The following is a 16201-nucleotide window of genomic DNA, read 5'->3' on the forward strand; positions in this document are numbered from 1 at the left end:
ATCCACCATGCCGGAACCCGACATGGCGCAGTTCACCGGCGTCTTCCGCGCCGGCAAGCCCAACCGGGTCAAGAGGAACCGGCAGCCTGTGTCCTGCGTGGCCTGCCAGCGCCGCAAGTCCAAGTGCGACAAGCGACAGCCGTGTGGTGCTTGCGACAAGCGTGGCGAGGGCGACAGCTGCCGGTTCGGCATCGCGGCGCGCGCGACCGGCGGAGCTGCCCGCCAAGAGGTCCGGACAAAGCTGTCGCGCCTTGAGGAGATGATCAAAGGCTTTGCCGGCGCCGAGGACGCGGGTCAAGGAGCGGACAAGACGTCCAACATCACTATGATGGACGTGCCGGCAGCGCCGCGCAGGCAGCATCAGCATCAGCAGCCGGTACAGAGCAGCAAAAGCGGCGGCGTGACACCAACGTCGGGCAGCTCACAGCTGCCTCCCTCATCTTCACCCAGCGTCCCAGCAACGCAACAGTCACGCCCACCTGCGCCATCATCATCATCATCACCATCATCATCATCATCATCACCCCCCTCGGAGCAGACGGCTCAGCAGTATCACGGTGCTACGGCCTGGTCCGCTGTTGTCAGCAGCATCCAAGACATCCAGCACATGCTCCAGGCCGACTCGGACGCTGAGTCGAACCCAGACATCGACACGTCCGAGGAAGAGTTTGACCAGCTGCTCGGCCACACGCGGCCCATTGGCATCGACGAGATCAAGAAGAGCCTTCCCTCCAAGCTCTTCACCGACCGCGTCATCTCGTGCTACTTCAACGCCAAGTTCCACGCCGTGCCCTTTATCCACGCGCACCAGTTCCGGCGACAGTACGAGGCGTTCTGGGAGGCTCCCGCGTCGGCCGGCTTCCTCTGGATCAGCCTGCTCTTCTCCGTGCTCGGGGCGGGCGCGTTGCTGGCGAAGGCCAAGCTAGCGCACGAGCCCGGCCTGCTCCGCGCGATCGAGGAGCCGGGCTTCTACCTCGGCGTCTCGGCGCGGTGCCTCGTCGCCGGGCGGTACCTCGAGTGCCGCCCCGGGTCGGTCGAGGCGCTGCTGCAGCACGCGCACTCGCGCAACATGCAGCGGCAGGACGAGGACCGCGTCCTGTGGGCGTTGTACGGGCTCGCCGTGCGCATGGCGCAGCTGCAGGGCTACCACCGCGACCCGAGCCGGCTGCCCGTGCCCGTCGGCGCCTTCGAGGGCGAGATGCGCCGCCGCACCTGGTTCATGATCCAGTCGGCCGAGCTGCTCGTCGCCCTGCACTCGGGCCTGCCGCCCATCATCCACGAGGGGCTCGCCGACGCCGAGCACCCGACCAACCTCCTCGACGAGGACTTTGACGAGGACACGCCCGCGCTGCCGCCGCCGCGCCCGCCCGCCGACCCCACCCCCATCCTCGCCTACATCGCCAAGTCGAGGCTGTCCGTCATCCTGCGCCGCGTCATGCTGCACGCGCTCGCCGTCCGCCGGCCGTCCTACGCGGAGACGCTGCTCCTCAGCGACCAGCTGCGCGCCTGGCACGACGCGCAGCCGGCCTGCCTGCGCATCCGCTCCATCCGCGCCACCGCCTTCACCGACGCCAACTACACCATCATGCACCGCATCATGCTCGAGCTCATGTACCGCAAGTGCCTCTGCGTGCTCCACCGCCCCTACCTGACCGAGCACCGCGCCGACCCGGCCTACGACCGCTCCCGCGCCACCTGCCGCGCCGCCGCCCTCGCCATGCTCGACATGCACGTCGAGCTCGACCACGAGATCGGCGTCCGCGGCCGCATGCACGAGGACCGCTTCATGGTCTCCAACCTCACCCTCCAGCACTTCCTCCTCGCCTCCACCGTCGTCTGCGTCGACCTGGCCGCCGCCGAGGACGGCGACGACTTGTCCCCCGCGGACCGCGCGCGCTGCCGCGCCGCCCTGCGCCGCTCCCACGACGTCTGGGCCGCCCGCAGCGCGTACTCGGCCGACGCGCGCCACGCCACCCGCATCCTCCGCGCCGTCCTCAACAGGGTGGACGACAACGACCGGCCCCGCAGCACGCCACCCTCCTCCGGCTCGCCCCTCACCTCAGCCGGCATGAGCCCGGCGATGCCCAATCTCGGCGCCGCCACGGGGCTGGAACCCCCGCTCGCCGCCGTGAACGTGGACATGCAGACGCCGTCGCCGCAGATGCCCATGCGCTCTACCCACATGACCAACTCGGTGCCGCTCCTCGACTGTGGCGCGATGCAAGGCCAGCCGTCGCTTCCCTCACATCAGCAGCCGCCGCCGCCACACATGCAGCCTCACGCACATGCCCATCCCCTCCACCCACATGACCGCGTCACCGCCGCCGCCGCCTCGCAGGCCATGTACTACGACGCCTTCGACGCGGGAGGCTACATGGCCGTGCCCGAGCCCGACGCGCAGTTTCCCGCACCGACCTTTGGCCAGCCCACCGACTTGGACACCCTACTGTACAACACCGAAGGCGTCAACTGGGTAATTTGCCTCTCCCGCCCCCCCCCCCTAACGGTCCGTGTTATCACTAGCTAACCCTTGGTTCCTTCTCTCTTCAGAACTCGATTGATCAGTTTTTACGCGTAGAGAACAGCACCGGCGAGCAGGGCTGGTCACACATTTTACAGGGTGTGTGACAGGGCGATTGATGACGGAATGAACTAGCACGTGGCGCTTGGGGGGGTTTTCTCTTTGTAAAGCTTGCCTCTTTTTGTTTTTTCTTCCTTGTGCATATTCAGACTTGTGCGTGGCTCCAGAAGTGGGCTGGACTTTGTGAATTTATGGATGGCTTTCTTTGGTCTTCTGCATCTAGACTCTTTTTTTGCCCGTACTTGTGATAGTAACACATCACCGCGTCTATAAGATCATGTCAGCAAGTCAACTCACCACAGGCGCGTGGTGTAACCGCTGAGCGTTAAGTTTTCTTGACTTCACGCGCACCACAGGGTCAAGACTAGTAGCCATTTTCTCTTAGAATCAATTCTTTCAGGAATTCGTACACAAGCCATCTTTACAAACCATCATCAGCGTCGTAATTACAAATGCAAAAAGTGCCTGAGGGATGTTCTTCATCATTCCCAACACAATACATCACCAGGAAATAAACCGCTGGGAACCCCCCTAATATAAATTCTTCCATACCCCAAACAGGTGTGCTGTTGATGCCTTTCCTGAAACAGATTCGTCTTCCCAAGCCGCTCCAGTCGAGAAAATGGTAAAGTGCGAGATGAAAGCCGGAACAATAAACGGAAATAATAACAGGCATGTGAGGAAAACGGCAAGTTGTCAAACAAGGAAACGAGAATCAACATGAATACGCCAAGGGGACCATGTGCGGCTGGCAAAAGGCCTAAATGGAAGCCACCCCACGCAAAACACGCGCAGGATTGCCAGCAACAACAGTAAAAGGGGGCACGTCCTAGAAATAGCAGCGTCAGTACCAGTGTCGACAACAGACGATGATGGGCTGCTTGACGGAAAACGTACCTTGGTAACAACCGAGCCGGCGCCGACGGTAGAGCCTTTTCCGATAACCTTTCCAGGCATAATGATCACACCTCCACCGATCCAACAGTCCGAGTCAATAATGATACTCTTACCCAATTGAGCTCCATGGCCACCCTGACGGTGCTTAGGATCAGTAGACAGCTCAATGGTATACATGCTGACATTGGGTCCAATGATGCAGTTGTCACCGATTTGGATCTTACCCGCATCATTCATGGTGCAGCCCTTCCCGATGGAGACATTGTTGCCAATGCTGATATTGTAACCATAGTCACAGTGAAAGGGGGATTCAACGGCAACGTGGCGTCCAACGCGGCCAACATTGCTGCGACCAGAAGCCTCTTCAGCGGGAAAGGACGAAGATTCACGCGGCTGTATAATCTCAAGGAACAGGCGAGCACGCTCCTCGGTAGAGACACCGTTGGTGGGGGGGTAAGTCAGCTTGTTGAAACGCCAGCACGCAGTGGCCGCACGATCTCGTTCCAGGCTCAGCTCAGTGTCGTACTGGTAAAAGTAGCCGCCCTGTAGCATTTCCTCTTTCTGGGTAGGGCGTCTCTGGTCATAAGGCGCAACAGTCATGCTATGAGGTTGTGCCTGGGCGTGTGAAAGTGCCATCTGGGCAGCTATCTGAGCGCTTGATACCGGCGGTGCGTGACCCTCGTGGTGTCGCTGGTAGTCGTTAGTGACACGATCACCAAAAGCGGGTGGTTGAGTGTTGGCTGATACCGGAGTGGGATACGCGTTGGCTCCAGGCGTGAAGGGAGCCGGTGGTTGCTTGTGCTCAGGACTACCAGACGGGGCATCCGCTCCCTTGGGGGGTTCAATACGAAGGTTCTGACCGCGGTATTGGGGAAGGGGCTCGCGCTTAGGGCCGCTTGGTTGGCCGTTATTCGCAGCTTGTGAGGACGTGTACGGCGATGCAGGCATGCCATAGGCACCGGGTGGCACATAGTTGGGATCCTTTGATTCGAGAGGGACGCCTCCAGGCTTATTTTCGACCAGCTTGGGCCAGCCCGCACCTCGCTGAGGTGGGTATCCGGCGCAGACGAAGGCACCCTTAATACAGTTGTTGCCTACAGATGGGTTAGTGCGACGGCTCAAGAGTAACAGTTCGAAATGGTCTTCAGCTTACATTCCGGCTTCGCCTCGTCACACTTCTTCTTCCTTCTACGGCATGTCAGGCAACCAGTCTTGGTTCGGTTGCTAAAATTGCGCTTTCGTTTCTTAGGGTCATGCTGCACAACCGCGCCAGAGCGGGATTCCGAGTAGGAAGGGCTTTGGTATTGAGCGAGAGCCTGGCCGTTGTTCTGAGGTGTCACAGGGGTGTATTCGACTTGCCCACTCGCCTGACGCTGGGAGAGGTGCTCGGCAGAGGCACGAATTGGAACGGACGGGGGCGAAGACTGATGCTGAGGGGACGTCGATACGTGCCCCTCGCCGGTTGGAGATTCGGATCCATAGTAATCACCATTGGACTGCGAGGTGACAGTTGCAGACTCCGGGGTACGCTCGTGCGTGCGATCAGTTGCTTTCTGGATTCTTTTGACAGGTTGGGTGGGAAGTTGGGTCCTGCCCTCATTCGAATGAGACCGCTTGCGTTTGTTGGAAGAGTCGCTTTCACTTGGTGCCGGCACAGGAGGGGTGCGCTCCAAGCCCTGGGTAGGCCAGCTCTCACGCTGGTTCGGTGATTGAGCCTCAGAGGCTGAAGCAAGCGCAGCCACGGCAATTTCAGAGGCGGGGGCCGCAAGAGGGAACGGCAGTTCGGTGGAAAGCTTAGTAGTGGGAACGGGTGCTGAGGCGGATGCTGAAGCGGGTGTTGAAGCTGATTGCGGAGCGGCAGCTTGGATCGGAGCAGCTTCGACAGCCGGTGCGGGAGTCGAGGCGGGTGCTTTGGGTTGCTCATCGGCAGTCACATTTTGAGTGTCGGGGTCCGAGCTAGAAGTCACAGGCTTGGGCGCAACCTTGGGAGAGGAGCCATTCAGTGCCGTAAATCCAGACATTGCGAGTTGATTTGCAAAGTAGGTTGAGGCCAAGTTCGCATAAGCCCGGTAGGGTGAAGTGAGCTGGCCGTCGTCAACAATGTACTTGAAAGAAGACTTCTGAGCGCACAGAATGCGTGTTGCTTCAAATCTAACAATCCGATAATGTGTCTACTGCCGGGCCGGCCGACTGATTGGTTTGTTCAGATGAGCAACAAGAGTCGTTGAACGCGTGACGCTAGAGGGCAGGGAGCGCGCTACGCCGCCCAGAAAAGATGAAGAACAGCGGGGAAAAGTAGGCGGTCGATGGTTATATAAATAGTGACGGTAAACAAACAAGCCTCAAGGAACTCTGCCAGAATAATTGAAAAAAAAAAGTTGAGGTTGGCGCGCGACTATGGCGGGTGAAGGGGGGTCTGGTGGGCGGCAGAAGGGCGTCTGACGGGTGCGATTAAACCTAAAAGATAGCCAAAGCCGACTGATAGCAGAAAAAGGAGGACGGACGAGAGGACAAGGTGGTAAAATTGTCAGAAAGTGCGATTGAGGCCAGGGAGCAGAGATGTGATGCTTGGGAAGGGAAGAAGAGGCGTGGGTGTGAAGAGGGGAGGGAGGTGGAGGTGAAGATGCGAAGGAATCGGGCTGGGCTGGGGGGGGAGGGATGCTGTTCGTTTTGAGGAACTGGGCGGCAAGAATTGGCGTGGCGGCACGCGGAGCAGAAGTCGAGCAGGCCAGCTGTATCGGTGCTAGTGCGAGGTCAATGTAGGAGGGTACTGTCAGTAGGTAACGTTGGGTACTTAAAACATTGTACTGGCGAGTCGCAGAGAGTCGCAGCAAAGTTGTACCATACCTGGAGGCGTAGGCTGTGCAGCCAGCTCCATTCGTGGGCGGCCCAGCCTCAGGGTTAGTACGAATACTCAGTTATAACCTTTCAATTTACCAAAAGTCCCTGCAGTGCTCTGGGCCATCAGAGTCCGCTCCAATGCCGGGGCGGCGCAGCGAGGCAACGAGGCAGCAAGTTGCGGCTACCAGCCCCAGAAGCCAGCCGGAGAGACGACAGAACACGTCGGCACAAGGCCCAAAAAAAGAAGGCCAGCAGGGGGGCCGGGGACCTGAAGGGACCTGAGAAGGCCTTGATGAGCCGGCCACTCTCTCCAGTCTCCAGTCTGCAGTCTCCAGTCCCCAGTCCCCAGTCGAGCGCAGAGAGGAGCGCTTCTCCGGGGGGTGGCAGTGGGAGCGACGCCTGGCTGGCTGGTGCAGCAGAGGTGCTGGAGGCAGGGACGGCGCTATTCGGCGCTGCAGTCCACTCACAACCCACCTGCGGCGTCCAGAGGTAAAGAGGCTAGCACAGGAAAATGAGGGAGGGGGCGTGTGCAAGTGCGCGACGGGCGGCGCTTGAGCGTGCTGGCGGGCGTCGGCGTACGTGCAGCGAGCGCAGAATTGGCGACAAGGGTTGGACAAGAATTGGGCCGGGGGCAGCGGAACGCGGCCGCCGAGGCAGTGTGTGTGTGTCTTGATTATCGAGAGGGGGTGAGCAAGATGAGGATTGTTCCAGTGTCGGGTCGAATTAGGGCCCTGCCACAGTCAGACACCCCATTCTCGCCAAGGTGTCAGTACAGTCGGCTGTCGTGGCCGGCGCGTGGTACGAGCAGCGCCAACTCGCTGAGAGGCGAGGAAACCAGACCACGACGGCGCTGGTTACAGTCACACCAGTGCTGAGTGCTTGGTCGGTGCTACCACTGGTCGTCTCGCCTGCGCCGCGGCGGAGTTGACTGGGGGTGTGAGGCGAGGGTGAGGGCGAGGGCGAGGACCAGACAGAGTTCGACAAGGGCTGCTGCGCTGCGGTCCACGGATAAGCCTGTCCTGTGAAGTTGAATGAACAAGCCCACCACCCGCAGTAGCGTGTCCGCGCGGGTGCGACAGGTGCGACAGCGCCGACAGCGCCGACAGCGACCGCGTCCTGGATAGACTAACTACCTTATTAGTAGATTGCTAGGCAGCAGGTAACAAGTCGGCGCAGCCAGCGTGTGCGAGCGAGTGTGTGTGGGTGCCATGTGAGCGCGCGCAGCCTGTGGCCAATGGGGAATCTCTATTCAGGCTTGGCTTGCCGTCACCGGCCAGCATGGCGGGTCCGTTGATGATGTCGAGGATTTGGGGCTTCTTCTTACCCGAGGAGAGGCAGATGTGATGTGATGACAGGAGGAGAGGAGGGGAACGGGACGTGCATACGTGAATTAGTAAGAATTAGGACAAGGCAAGTCACCATTTTCCGTCTCTGACACTGTGAGGCCTTTGTACATAAATTTACGCTGTACGGCAATGTTAGCCGTCACTGTTCCTTTCTTGTTTGCAGGCCGTCGCCCTCGCCAGCTGCCAGCTGCTGCCACCCGCCGCCCGTCAACTCTTCCGTTTGCTTCAACATTATACTCTTTTAAGTGATGACAGATGCAAGTTTCCTAATAGATACTAATGACTAAACCGCTGATTGGCTCCCCCGTCTAAATTATTCCGAAGTTCTGGCGGCTTTCTTCTCCCATGACAGCCTCGTTTGCCCCGGCTTCCCTCGATTATCACCCTCGATTATCACCCTCGAAAAGAACCATCCCCTCTGCTTGCCTCTTCCCCGCCCGAACCCATCTCTTTCGTCAGCCTTGCTCACTCGTCAATCCATCCCCGAATAATAGCAACAGAATCGGATTTTATACCTCGACACCTCACAGCAGCAGACGCCGACGGCATCCATCCCACTATTGTGCCTATCGCCGGCCACTCTCTGCGCTCCTCTCCGCCTGCTTCCTGCGCCCCTCTCTCCTCCTCTCATGGTATGACGCCGACACCACAACACAACGAACAAGTACTATACACTGGTATGAGCCGCTCATCCTCCAGCGCGCCACTCTGGTTAATTTACTGTCTCCCACTCACACCCCCGAGACCGACCAGGCCGCCCCTCCGTCTCCGTGCCGTCTCCGTGCGGGTGCGTCTAGCTAGTGGAGGGTCTCCCAGAAGAAAAGTCTTGGACACCGCGTCCATTGCCCGATCGAGGCGCCGCTCAGGTCCTAGTTAGTGCCAAGTCACGGTACACACTTCGGCTAACACTGGCTCTCTGGGTACCGTACCTCGCACCTTCACGCGTGCGGCGTGGTCCGTCGCCCGCCGCCGCCCTCGCTTTCCGCCATTCCCAGTGCCTACCTATAAACAGACATCCTTCGCGCACATGCTCGGTCAATTATCGTCACGCTGGCCATTCGCCCTGAGCCGCCACGGCGCCCTGTTTTCGACGTCCTAGCAAGCAGCACCGCGCCGCGCCCGTCGGCACTTGGTCCTTGTCCTCATGAGCCGCCGCATCCAACACAGACCACCAATCCAATGTATGAAGTGCGTGCTCGCCGCGGCTACAGGCTGGAGCACAGCATAACAGGGGCCGGGAAGCGGGCGAAGTCTCCCAAGCTACTGTGTCCTGTACTGCCGATGACGACTACTACCACTAATAATAACTACCGCTGGCCCAGAACTGCTCCGCCTCTCTAGCCTCTATCCGCATAGCTTGGGTGTCATTCAGCAATGCAACCACACGCGAAACGATTACCTTATTAGCCCTCGGCAAACTCGATCCCTGGTCAGCGCTTCCATTCCCTGCACAGAAGCGTTCTTGTGCCAGCCCCAAGGACTCACCCTAAGGCTGGGTGACCACTTGTCGAGAGGCCGCTGACAGACCGCACTCCGGCACACCAACCACACCACTTCCAGCGCACCTCAACCAAGTGCCCACCAAAGACTGCATGTGCCATCTCCATGTCTCACAACCGCAACACGCCGTCCGTCGTGGCTGCCAACCATCAACCTTGCTACCTTACAAATTCAGTACGGACCGCATGTCGCCTTCTGACACACTTCTTACACCGTGAACACATGTGCATGCCCTCACACAGGCGCCATTTCGTGAACACGAAAGCTGGCGGCGCTAGGCGCGGCGTCGACCTCCACACCAGCGTTTTGCTGATGATTGGCCGGTCCGCGTGCCCCTCATTAATCCACTCCCAGCACTGATGCCCGAGGTCAAGGCTGGACTTTGCAATTGCTGGGTTGCAGTCAAAGCGGGACACGGGTGGGTGGCTAGATAGCAAATCCTCCGCGTTCTGACTGCTCAACAGGACCAACTGGATCCGGCTGCAATGTGATGCTAGACCAAGGGCTTGTTCCACGACCATCTACAACGCTTAACTAGTTGCGACTCCCAGTTTCAATTCCGACTGAGGCTCACGCAGTTGCGACCCCCCATTTGAAGGTCCCAATGCAACGACACGCGCCTTTGCCCACCGGAACGGATGTCCGAAAAAAAGGAGACCGCATGTGGGCGGTATTGCCCCCGCAGTCCGCGCTGCCTAATGAGGTATATGCCGCAACTTCATCTGCGAGAAACAAGCCAGAAGGCAGGTCAATGGATCCGGGAACCCGAAATAGTGTGTCAGTGAACAAGCCTCCCGAACGACCAGAACACGCAGCCGCTGCAGGTTGCCTACCTATGTACACACCACCAGGGCTGTTTCTCCGTTCTGTTACCCGGTTTGCGTCTGCGGAACCCAGCTTATTGGAGACGCCAGTCGTGCGGCAGCTCGCTTGGCATCAAGCAAGTTTGCATTGCACCTGGCTTATTGGAAGCACTACTGGTATAATTGGCGCGCTTTTTGTCAATTGTACAGGGCAAGCGGTGCCTTTGTCAAGTGAGACACGGAGGACTACTATACCAACAAACTGCGACAGCCATGCTCTGGTGCATTCGCAGGGCAGCAAGTGAACGGGAGCAATCATCACTAATGAAATAGACGACGAAATAATGATGGCTCGTCTAGTTAGCCTGTCAGGGCTGACAGTCTAAACTTAGCGTTGCCCAGCTCTGTGAGTAAACGAAGCGCTAAAACTACCTGGGAAACCAAAGTGTCAGACCCAGAGCTCTGGATTCACCAAACTCATTTCTTGTTCCTGGCCTTCAATTCTAACTATTCAGTCTTGGCCAATACAAATGCCTCATGGACAGCCATGGTCGAACCTCGGGACCGTGTCCCGATGACTCGTATCATCAGCGAGACGTCAAAACGTGGCGCACCTCGGTTCTGTACAACCACATACAAGATAATCGGTCGTGCCATCCAAGTACATGCCTCCAAGTACAGCCTCCCAGCACCAGCCTCAGTCGGCTGAGGAGTAAATCTGGCTGCGTTGACACGGACATTGGATGGAAATGAGAAACCAGAGCTCGGTCTTGATAGACAAGAGATGCGCAAGGATCTTGGTCGTCTGTCTCCCACAGGGTACCCGCATATTACAACGGCTGACAATTGTGGCGGCGGCGGTTGTCCCTCACAACTGCGCTTTTATATTGATGAGAACAGGGTCGCTTCAAGTGCCTTTCGAAGCGACTGGGCTCAGCCCGTGCAAGCGTCTCTCATGCAAAAGAATTAATAATTACGGCAGCGTCTCAGGTAGTACGAACATATGCACAGGGTATCAATGCGATTGTGGCACGGCCAGCGCCAAAGCTTGCCGCCGACTTACGGAGCGTCAGCTAACAAACGAGGCGAGTGAGGAAAGGCTAAACAATTGCATTTAGGTGGTGTGAAGTCGTGAAGACGTGAAGACGGTTCTCGTTGCCACTCCCTTCTTTGTTGCAGCGCATCACCAGCGCCACCACAAACGGCACCTTGTCGACACGCCCTCCAGGGGTCCCTCGTCCCGCTACGACCCAACGTCCGAAAACAGGTGATCCTTCCGGCACCAAAAAAATCCCAGAAAAAAGTTCAACAACGGCAAGTTCACTATACGGCTTATTTTATTTCATTTTAGTTCTTCCTTCTTAATCGTTTACAGTCTTGTACCTCTGCCTTTGAACCCACTCCGGCTGGCCGGCTTGCGTCTGCTCCAAGCGGTATCCTCTTGCTGCCGCGAGACGTTCAGCTCTCAGCCGCTACAGTTGCCCAATTTCCTTCTGTACTGGGGGGGTAAGCGACGTGTGAACTGTGTGGGCTTGCGCCGGCCTGAAAAATAGACCCTCTCTTCGGAGCCAAAACTGCCGGCCGGCGAGAAGGAAAAAAGAAACAAGCCTGTGCGGCCCTTGAGGGGTAATGCGCTCTTTGGGAGGGGGCGGCCAGCCTTATTGCTTGTGACAGCGACAAAAGTTCCAGCCTGTCGTCGCCGCCACCATCGATCGCCCATAGTAAATAGAGGTGGATGGCCTTTGTCGGCGTAGTCCGCGGGCTATCGGATGTTGCCGCGAGAAAACAGCGACAGCTCTTGTGCCTGGGAGCTGCTATCCTTCCCGGTCGACGTTTCGAACCAGTCAGCAAACAGTGTGATGTTTGTCCAGTAGACAAACGCGTTTACCCGAGCAACGAAGCTTGGCCTGAAGCGAGTGCAGGCCAGCGACAAAATTGTATGTACAGAGTGTTTCAGACCAGCAGCCGCCCAAGCCTTGGATCGTCCTACTTGTCGCCAGTGGCTCTGGAATCCGGGGGGGGGCGTGAGAACCGTGCAAGCCGTGGTCTAAACGTGGCGCTGTTCAAATTATGCTACTCATTCTTGCAGTCTTCTACGCAGGCAAGAGTCTTGTTCCAAAAATAACCCATCCACTGATGAGCGACGACACCCACACGCCATTCCTCTCTCGAGCCCCCAGCGCTTATCCGTTTCGCCGTTTTGGCCCCCTCGAGCGGTTAGAGAGATATTTTAAGCAGAGGAGCGTCGGCCAATGAATATGATGTGAGCCATCATCTTCGCACATGTGCCAGCAGACAGGTGACAATCAGGAGGCCGGCCGATTTCAGGATGCTGGTCCATACGGACGAGTTTTGTTTCGCATAAGCGCCCTTGAAATGCGCTACGCGAAGACTACAGGGGGGGCCAATTGGCCAGCTTTGTATAAGCGAAACGTTGACGTTGCCCATGACAAATGAGCTGAAAGTCTACGGAGAGATGACTGCGGCGTCTAAGGGGGAAAAAGCACCCCGTTCTATCTAGGGAAAGGTGCGTCGAAGGTCTCAGCCCATCGTGGTGTTGCTTGAGACCACAGGGTAGGTAAGCTGGTGGCTGGCGTGAGGGCGTCTGATGAGGAAAACAGCCTTCCGCGTGGGGGAATGAGGAAGAGGAAGACGTAGAGCAAGGAGGCTCTTTGCCGCTATTCGCTACTCTCTCAGCCCCCGTCTCATCTATAATACACATGTCGAGCCCGCGCGTTTCGGCCTTTCTGACAAACCTGAGCTATGGAAAACTAACGGAGCATGACGAATGCAACCTTGTTGTTGCCCTATTTCTTTCTTCTCTTCGTCGGACCACATCTTTTCTTTCATCCCGGCCAACGGCGTCAAATGCACGAGAGAGCCGCCGTGCACCCCCCCCCCTCTTTTCGTGTTTCTGCATTAGTAAGGCAAACCCTTCTCTGTTTTGTGGTTTTTGATTTTGATTTTGATCTTATTTTGGCTATGCGACGGGCATGATGATGTACGTGAAACGAATAATGACCCCCACGCTGTGGCGAAACAAAAGGAGACACGCCGTGCCAGGCCTGAACCGTAAACACTAACACCGTATCTACGACTCTTGCTGACAAACAAACTTGAATAGTAATTTTTGTTCTATTAAATCTTGCTAAAAGAAAGGGACCTCTCACTGGGTTGGTCCCGTCGTTCAATGCGAACATTGCCGCTCTCTCCCTTTGCCTCGATAATCCAAGCCAAAGACGACGTAGTTGGCCAGCCGACAAAACAACCCATTTGACCTGCAGGTATAATGCAATAGTTCATGTATAAAAGCCGGCTTCACTCGCCCGATGTTGCCCGAGCTCCATCTTGACGCACAGTGGCCTGCTAGCTTGTTTGATTATGCGCCCCCCTCTCTCTCTCTATATCTCCCTCGTGGCATCCCCAATGCATGGATTGGATGCCCAAGAATAGATGCCCGGCACACCGTTCCGCTTCTGGTGGCGTCAAGGTTGTGAGAGTGCTCAGCTCACTGCCGCCGAGCTCACACACCCACCCTCTCTCTCCCATCGCAAGGCTGCGCGCTGCTCAACACGACCGGGCATGACTGGGGGAGTATGCGCGGGACAGTATGGATGGATGACGTGCATGCAGGTAGAGACTTGGCGTCCAGCGATGAGGCAGTGGCGGTGAAAGACGGTAACTGCCGAGCGACACTCGATGCTTGTCCCCTGGCATGCTTCTGATTTCTAGCCTCCAGGACTCCCTGCCCCTCCTTTACTTCTTCTGTCGCTTGGCGCTCTTGTCGCTCGTCGCGCTGAGCACACTGGCGCTTCGCTTGTGCGCGGCGGGCCCTGCGCTGGCCAGCCTGTATGGCTTTTCCTTCTCCGAGGGCGTCTCCGTCGCCGCCGCCTTGTCCCCTGCCGGGGCCGCCGGGGCCGCATCCTCTGCCTTTGTGGCCGCCGCGGCGGCGCCCGTCTCAGGCTCTTCAATCGTGGGAGCGGCCTCGTCGGCCTTCGTAGCGTCCGGGGCGCTTGCCGAAGCAGCGGCGTTGCCCTCTGCCTTTTCTTGCGTTTTAGCCGCTGCATCTCCCTCGGTAGCGGTAGCGGGCTCGCCTGCGGCCGCTTCGTTAGGCCCAGCGAGTGCTTTCTCCCGCTCAGCCTTCTTGGCCTCCTCGATCTTGATCTCAGCGTCCAGCTTGTCCGAGACCTTGCGGGCGTCGAGGAGGCCGTTAACGGCGGCCAGTAGCGCCTCGAACTGCTGTGTCGTGGCCGTCGTGGGCATCGCCAACTTGCTGGGCACGTCAAGTTCGTTGAGGGCGTTGTTGATGCGCATCTGCTGCTGGTTGGACTTGTGCGAGAAGAGCTTGTTGATCTTCTCCGTGCGGAAGGTTGGGCCGGAGCCTAGGCGGTCGTGGTGCGAGACGCCGTAAATGGCCTCCTCTTGGTCTGAGAGCTTGCGGCGCTCGTGCGGCTGCTGCGGCGTCTTCTTGCCCGCGGCGGTGGGTGTCGACACGGGGCCTGACGATTCACGGTTGTTGTTGTTGTTGTTGTTGTTGTTGTTGTTGGCGGCGGCGGCGGCGGCGGCGCCCGCCTCCTTCTTGGCGGTTGACGACTCTTGAGCGGCGGCCTGGGGAGTCCCCTGCGCCGGGCTGACACCTTCGCCGCCCATAATTGATTTACGCTTCTTCGACTTGTCCACGTTCATGAGGTTCTGCAGCAGCGTCTGTAGGCCAGCAGACGACTTAAATGTGCTAATGTCCGTTTCAGCACGCGGGTAGTCGAGCCTATTATACAGCTCCCGGCGCTCCTCGTTGAACTTTTCGCTTCTGGCCAGGATTCGTTTGATCTCCATCAATAAGGATTCCTCCTCGCGGGCTTCCTCCCGTGAGCGCGAGAGCGAGTTGACTGCGAATTCTCTGCGCGCCTTTTCATGTTGGGGATTGTAGTGCGTCATGAGTTCGTGCAGAGCAAACTCTGGCTGCGTCATGTACTGCACCGGCTTGTTGACAGCCATTATCTTGGCTGCCACTTCGTAATATCGCGCCTTCAGGTCTTCGAGCGCGCGAGCGCGTGCTGTATGCACAACCGCTTTACTCTCGTCGCCGTCCACATCTGCCTCACCGTTGGTCGCTGGTGGATTCCATTCGTACCGATCCCAGATAATTGGCCACCGCAGATCAAGGTCGCGGGCTAGCTCTATCAGGTAGTCGGTCTCTTCACGAGTCCATTCTTCGTTTTGTAGGTGTTGTGTGTATTGATCGTCGGTGTACTGCGGGACGGACACGCGCACATTGTATTTGGCAAATGCCGAGTCTTCAACCCCATCGGCAGGTATCTCCGTCGCAGAAGCCGCGCCCTGATCTTCCATTGCCGCCGGTGTATTCGCGTCGGGGTCCTGCTTTGCGTCCTTCCGCCGCCAATGTCGTAGTACCAGGCTCGCATCGTCTCGCGCCGAGTTACGAAAGCCCCGTAGCTCCCATCGCGCGGCCGGTTTGCGGTTTGCGAGCCGTCTCTTCTTGAACTGGGTGACTTCGGGGACAATGGCGATCGGGTTGTCGCCGCCGAGGTTGTGCACTTCTCGCGCCAGGCCCTTGAGGTTGGGTCGCGCGGCCGAGAGTTTCTGCTTTTTGGCTGGACGTGACCCAGCCATGCCGTCTGGCAGGTTGAGAACGTCGCGAACGTCTGTCGAGCTCATTGTCTGTGATGAAGCGCCGGGACGTTGGGGAGAGAAGGGGGGGGGGGGGACAGCCTGGGGGGTAGAGATGCCCGGTGTTGTAGTCGTCAAGCAATCAGCTAATCCGCGTGTTGCATCGCTAATGAATTCGATAGTCGATTTGAATTTGATCGAGGAAAATGGGAAAATTTATTCGAGATTTTCCTCAATGCGTTGTGTAGTTTTTGCGCCCGGTTGAAACTCACGGCGGTTGCGAAAAAGTTGAAGTCCGGAGATTTTGCCCGTGTTCACGAGCACTAACTACCTAGTAGGTACCTACATACAGTACATACATACTGTACATAGGTAGCCTAGAGAACGCTTTCAGCGGATCGCCTGCCTCTGATCTGAGCTGACAGAACGCGATAGCGGGTTTGGTTTGCGGCGCGTTCACGTGACTCTATATACCCCTGGATGAGCTTGCTGGGCGAATTTTTGGTGGACGTGGCAGCTTCGATGGGGGGAGCCCCTAGGCTAGTGAGGTTGTTAGCAGTTGTACGTAGCTTTGAAAGCCCTCCTCCCTGATCTTCTAACCCATT

General features: G+C 57.8%; 3 protein-coding genes across 3 annotated transcripts; 1 reads left to right on the forward strand and 2 right to left on the reverse strand.

Moving 5' to 3' along the window:
* Positions 1–7: 7 nt before the first annotated feature.
* ISF_05764 (Transcription factor) lies at positions 8–2527 on the forward strand (the record flags this gene model as incomplete). Its single annotated transcript, XM_018849369.1, has 1 exon — positions 8–2527. The coding sequence occupies one exon, from the start codon at positions 8–10 to the stop codon at positions 2525–2527; it is 2520 nt and encodes an 839-aa protein (XP_018703396.1).
* Positions 2528–3341: 814 nt separating this feature from the next.
* ISF_05765 (C6 zinc finger domain-containing protein) lies at positions 3342–5499 on the reverse strand (the record flags this gene model as incomplete). Its single annotated transcript, XM_018849370.1, has 3 exons — positions 3342–3410; positions 3479–4572; positions 4632–5499. 3 exons carry the CDS (start codon positions 5497–5499, stop codon positions 3342–3344), a joined length of 2031 nt encoding a protein of 676 aa, XP_018703397.1.
* An 8225-nt stretch (positions 5500–13724) lies between these two features.
* Positions 13725–15644, reverse strand: ISF_05766 (SWR1-complex protein 4; the record flags this gene model as incomplete). The annotated part of the gene is made up of 1 exon (XM_018849371.1): positions 13725–15644. The coding sequence occupies one exon, from the start codon at positions 15642–15644 to the stop codon at positions 13725–13727; it is 1920 nt and encodes a 639-aa protein (XP_018703398.1).
* Positions 15645–16201: the final 557 nt, after the last annotated feature.

This window comes from Cordyceps fumosorosea, assembly GCF_001636725.1.
Source record: "Cordyceps fumosorosea ARSEF 2679 chromosome Unknown scaffold_14, whole genome shotgun sequence".
NCBI lineage: Eukaryota > Fungi > Ascomycota > Sordariomycetes > Hypocreales > Cordycipitaceae > Cordyceps > Cordyceps fumosorosea.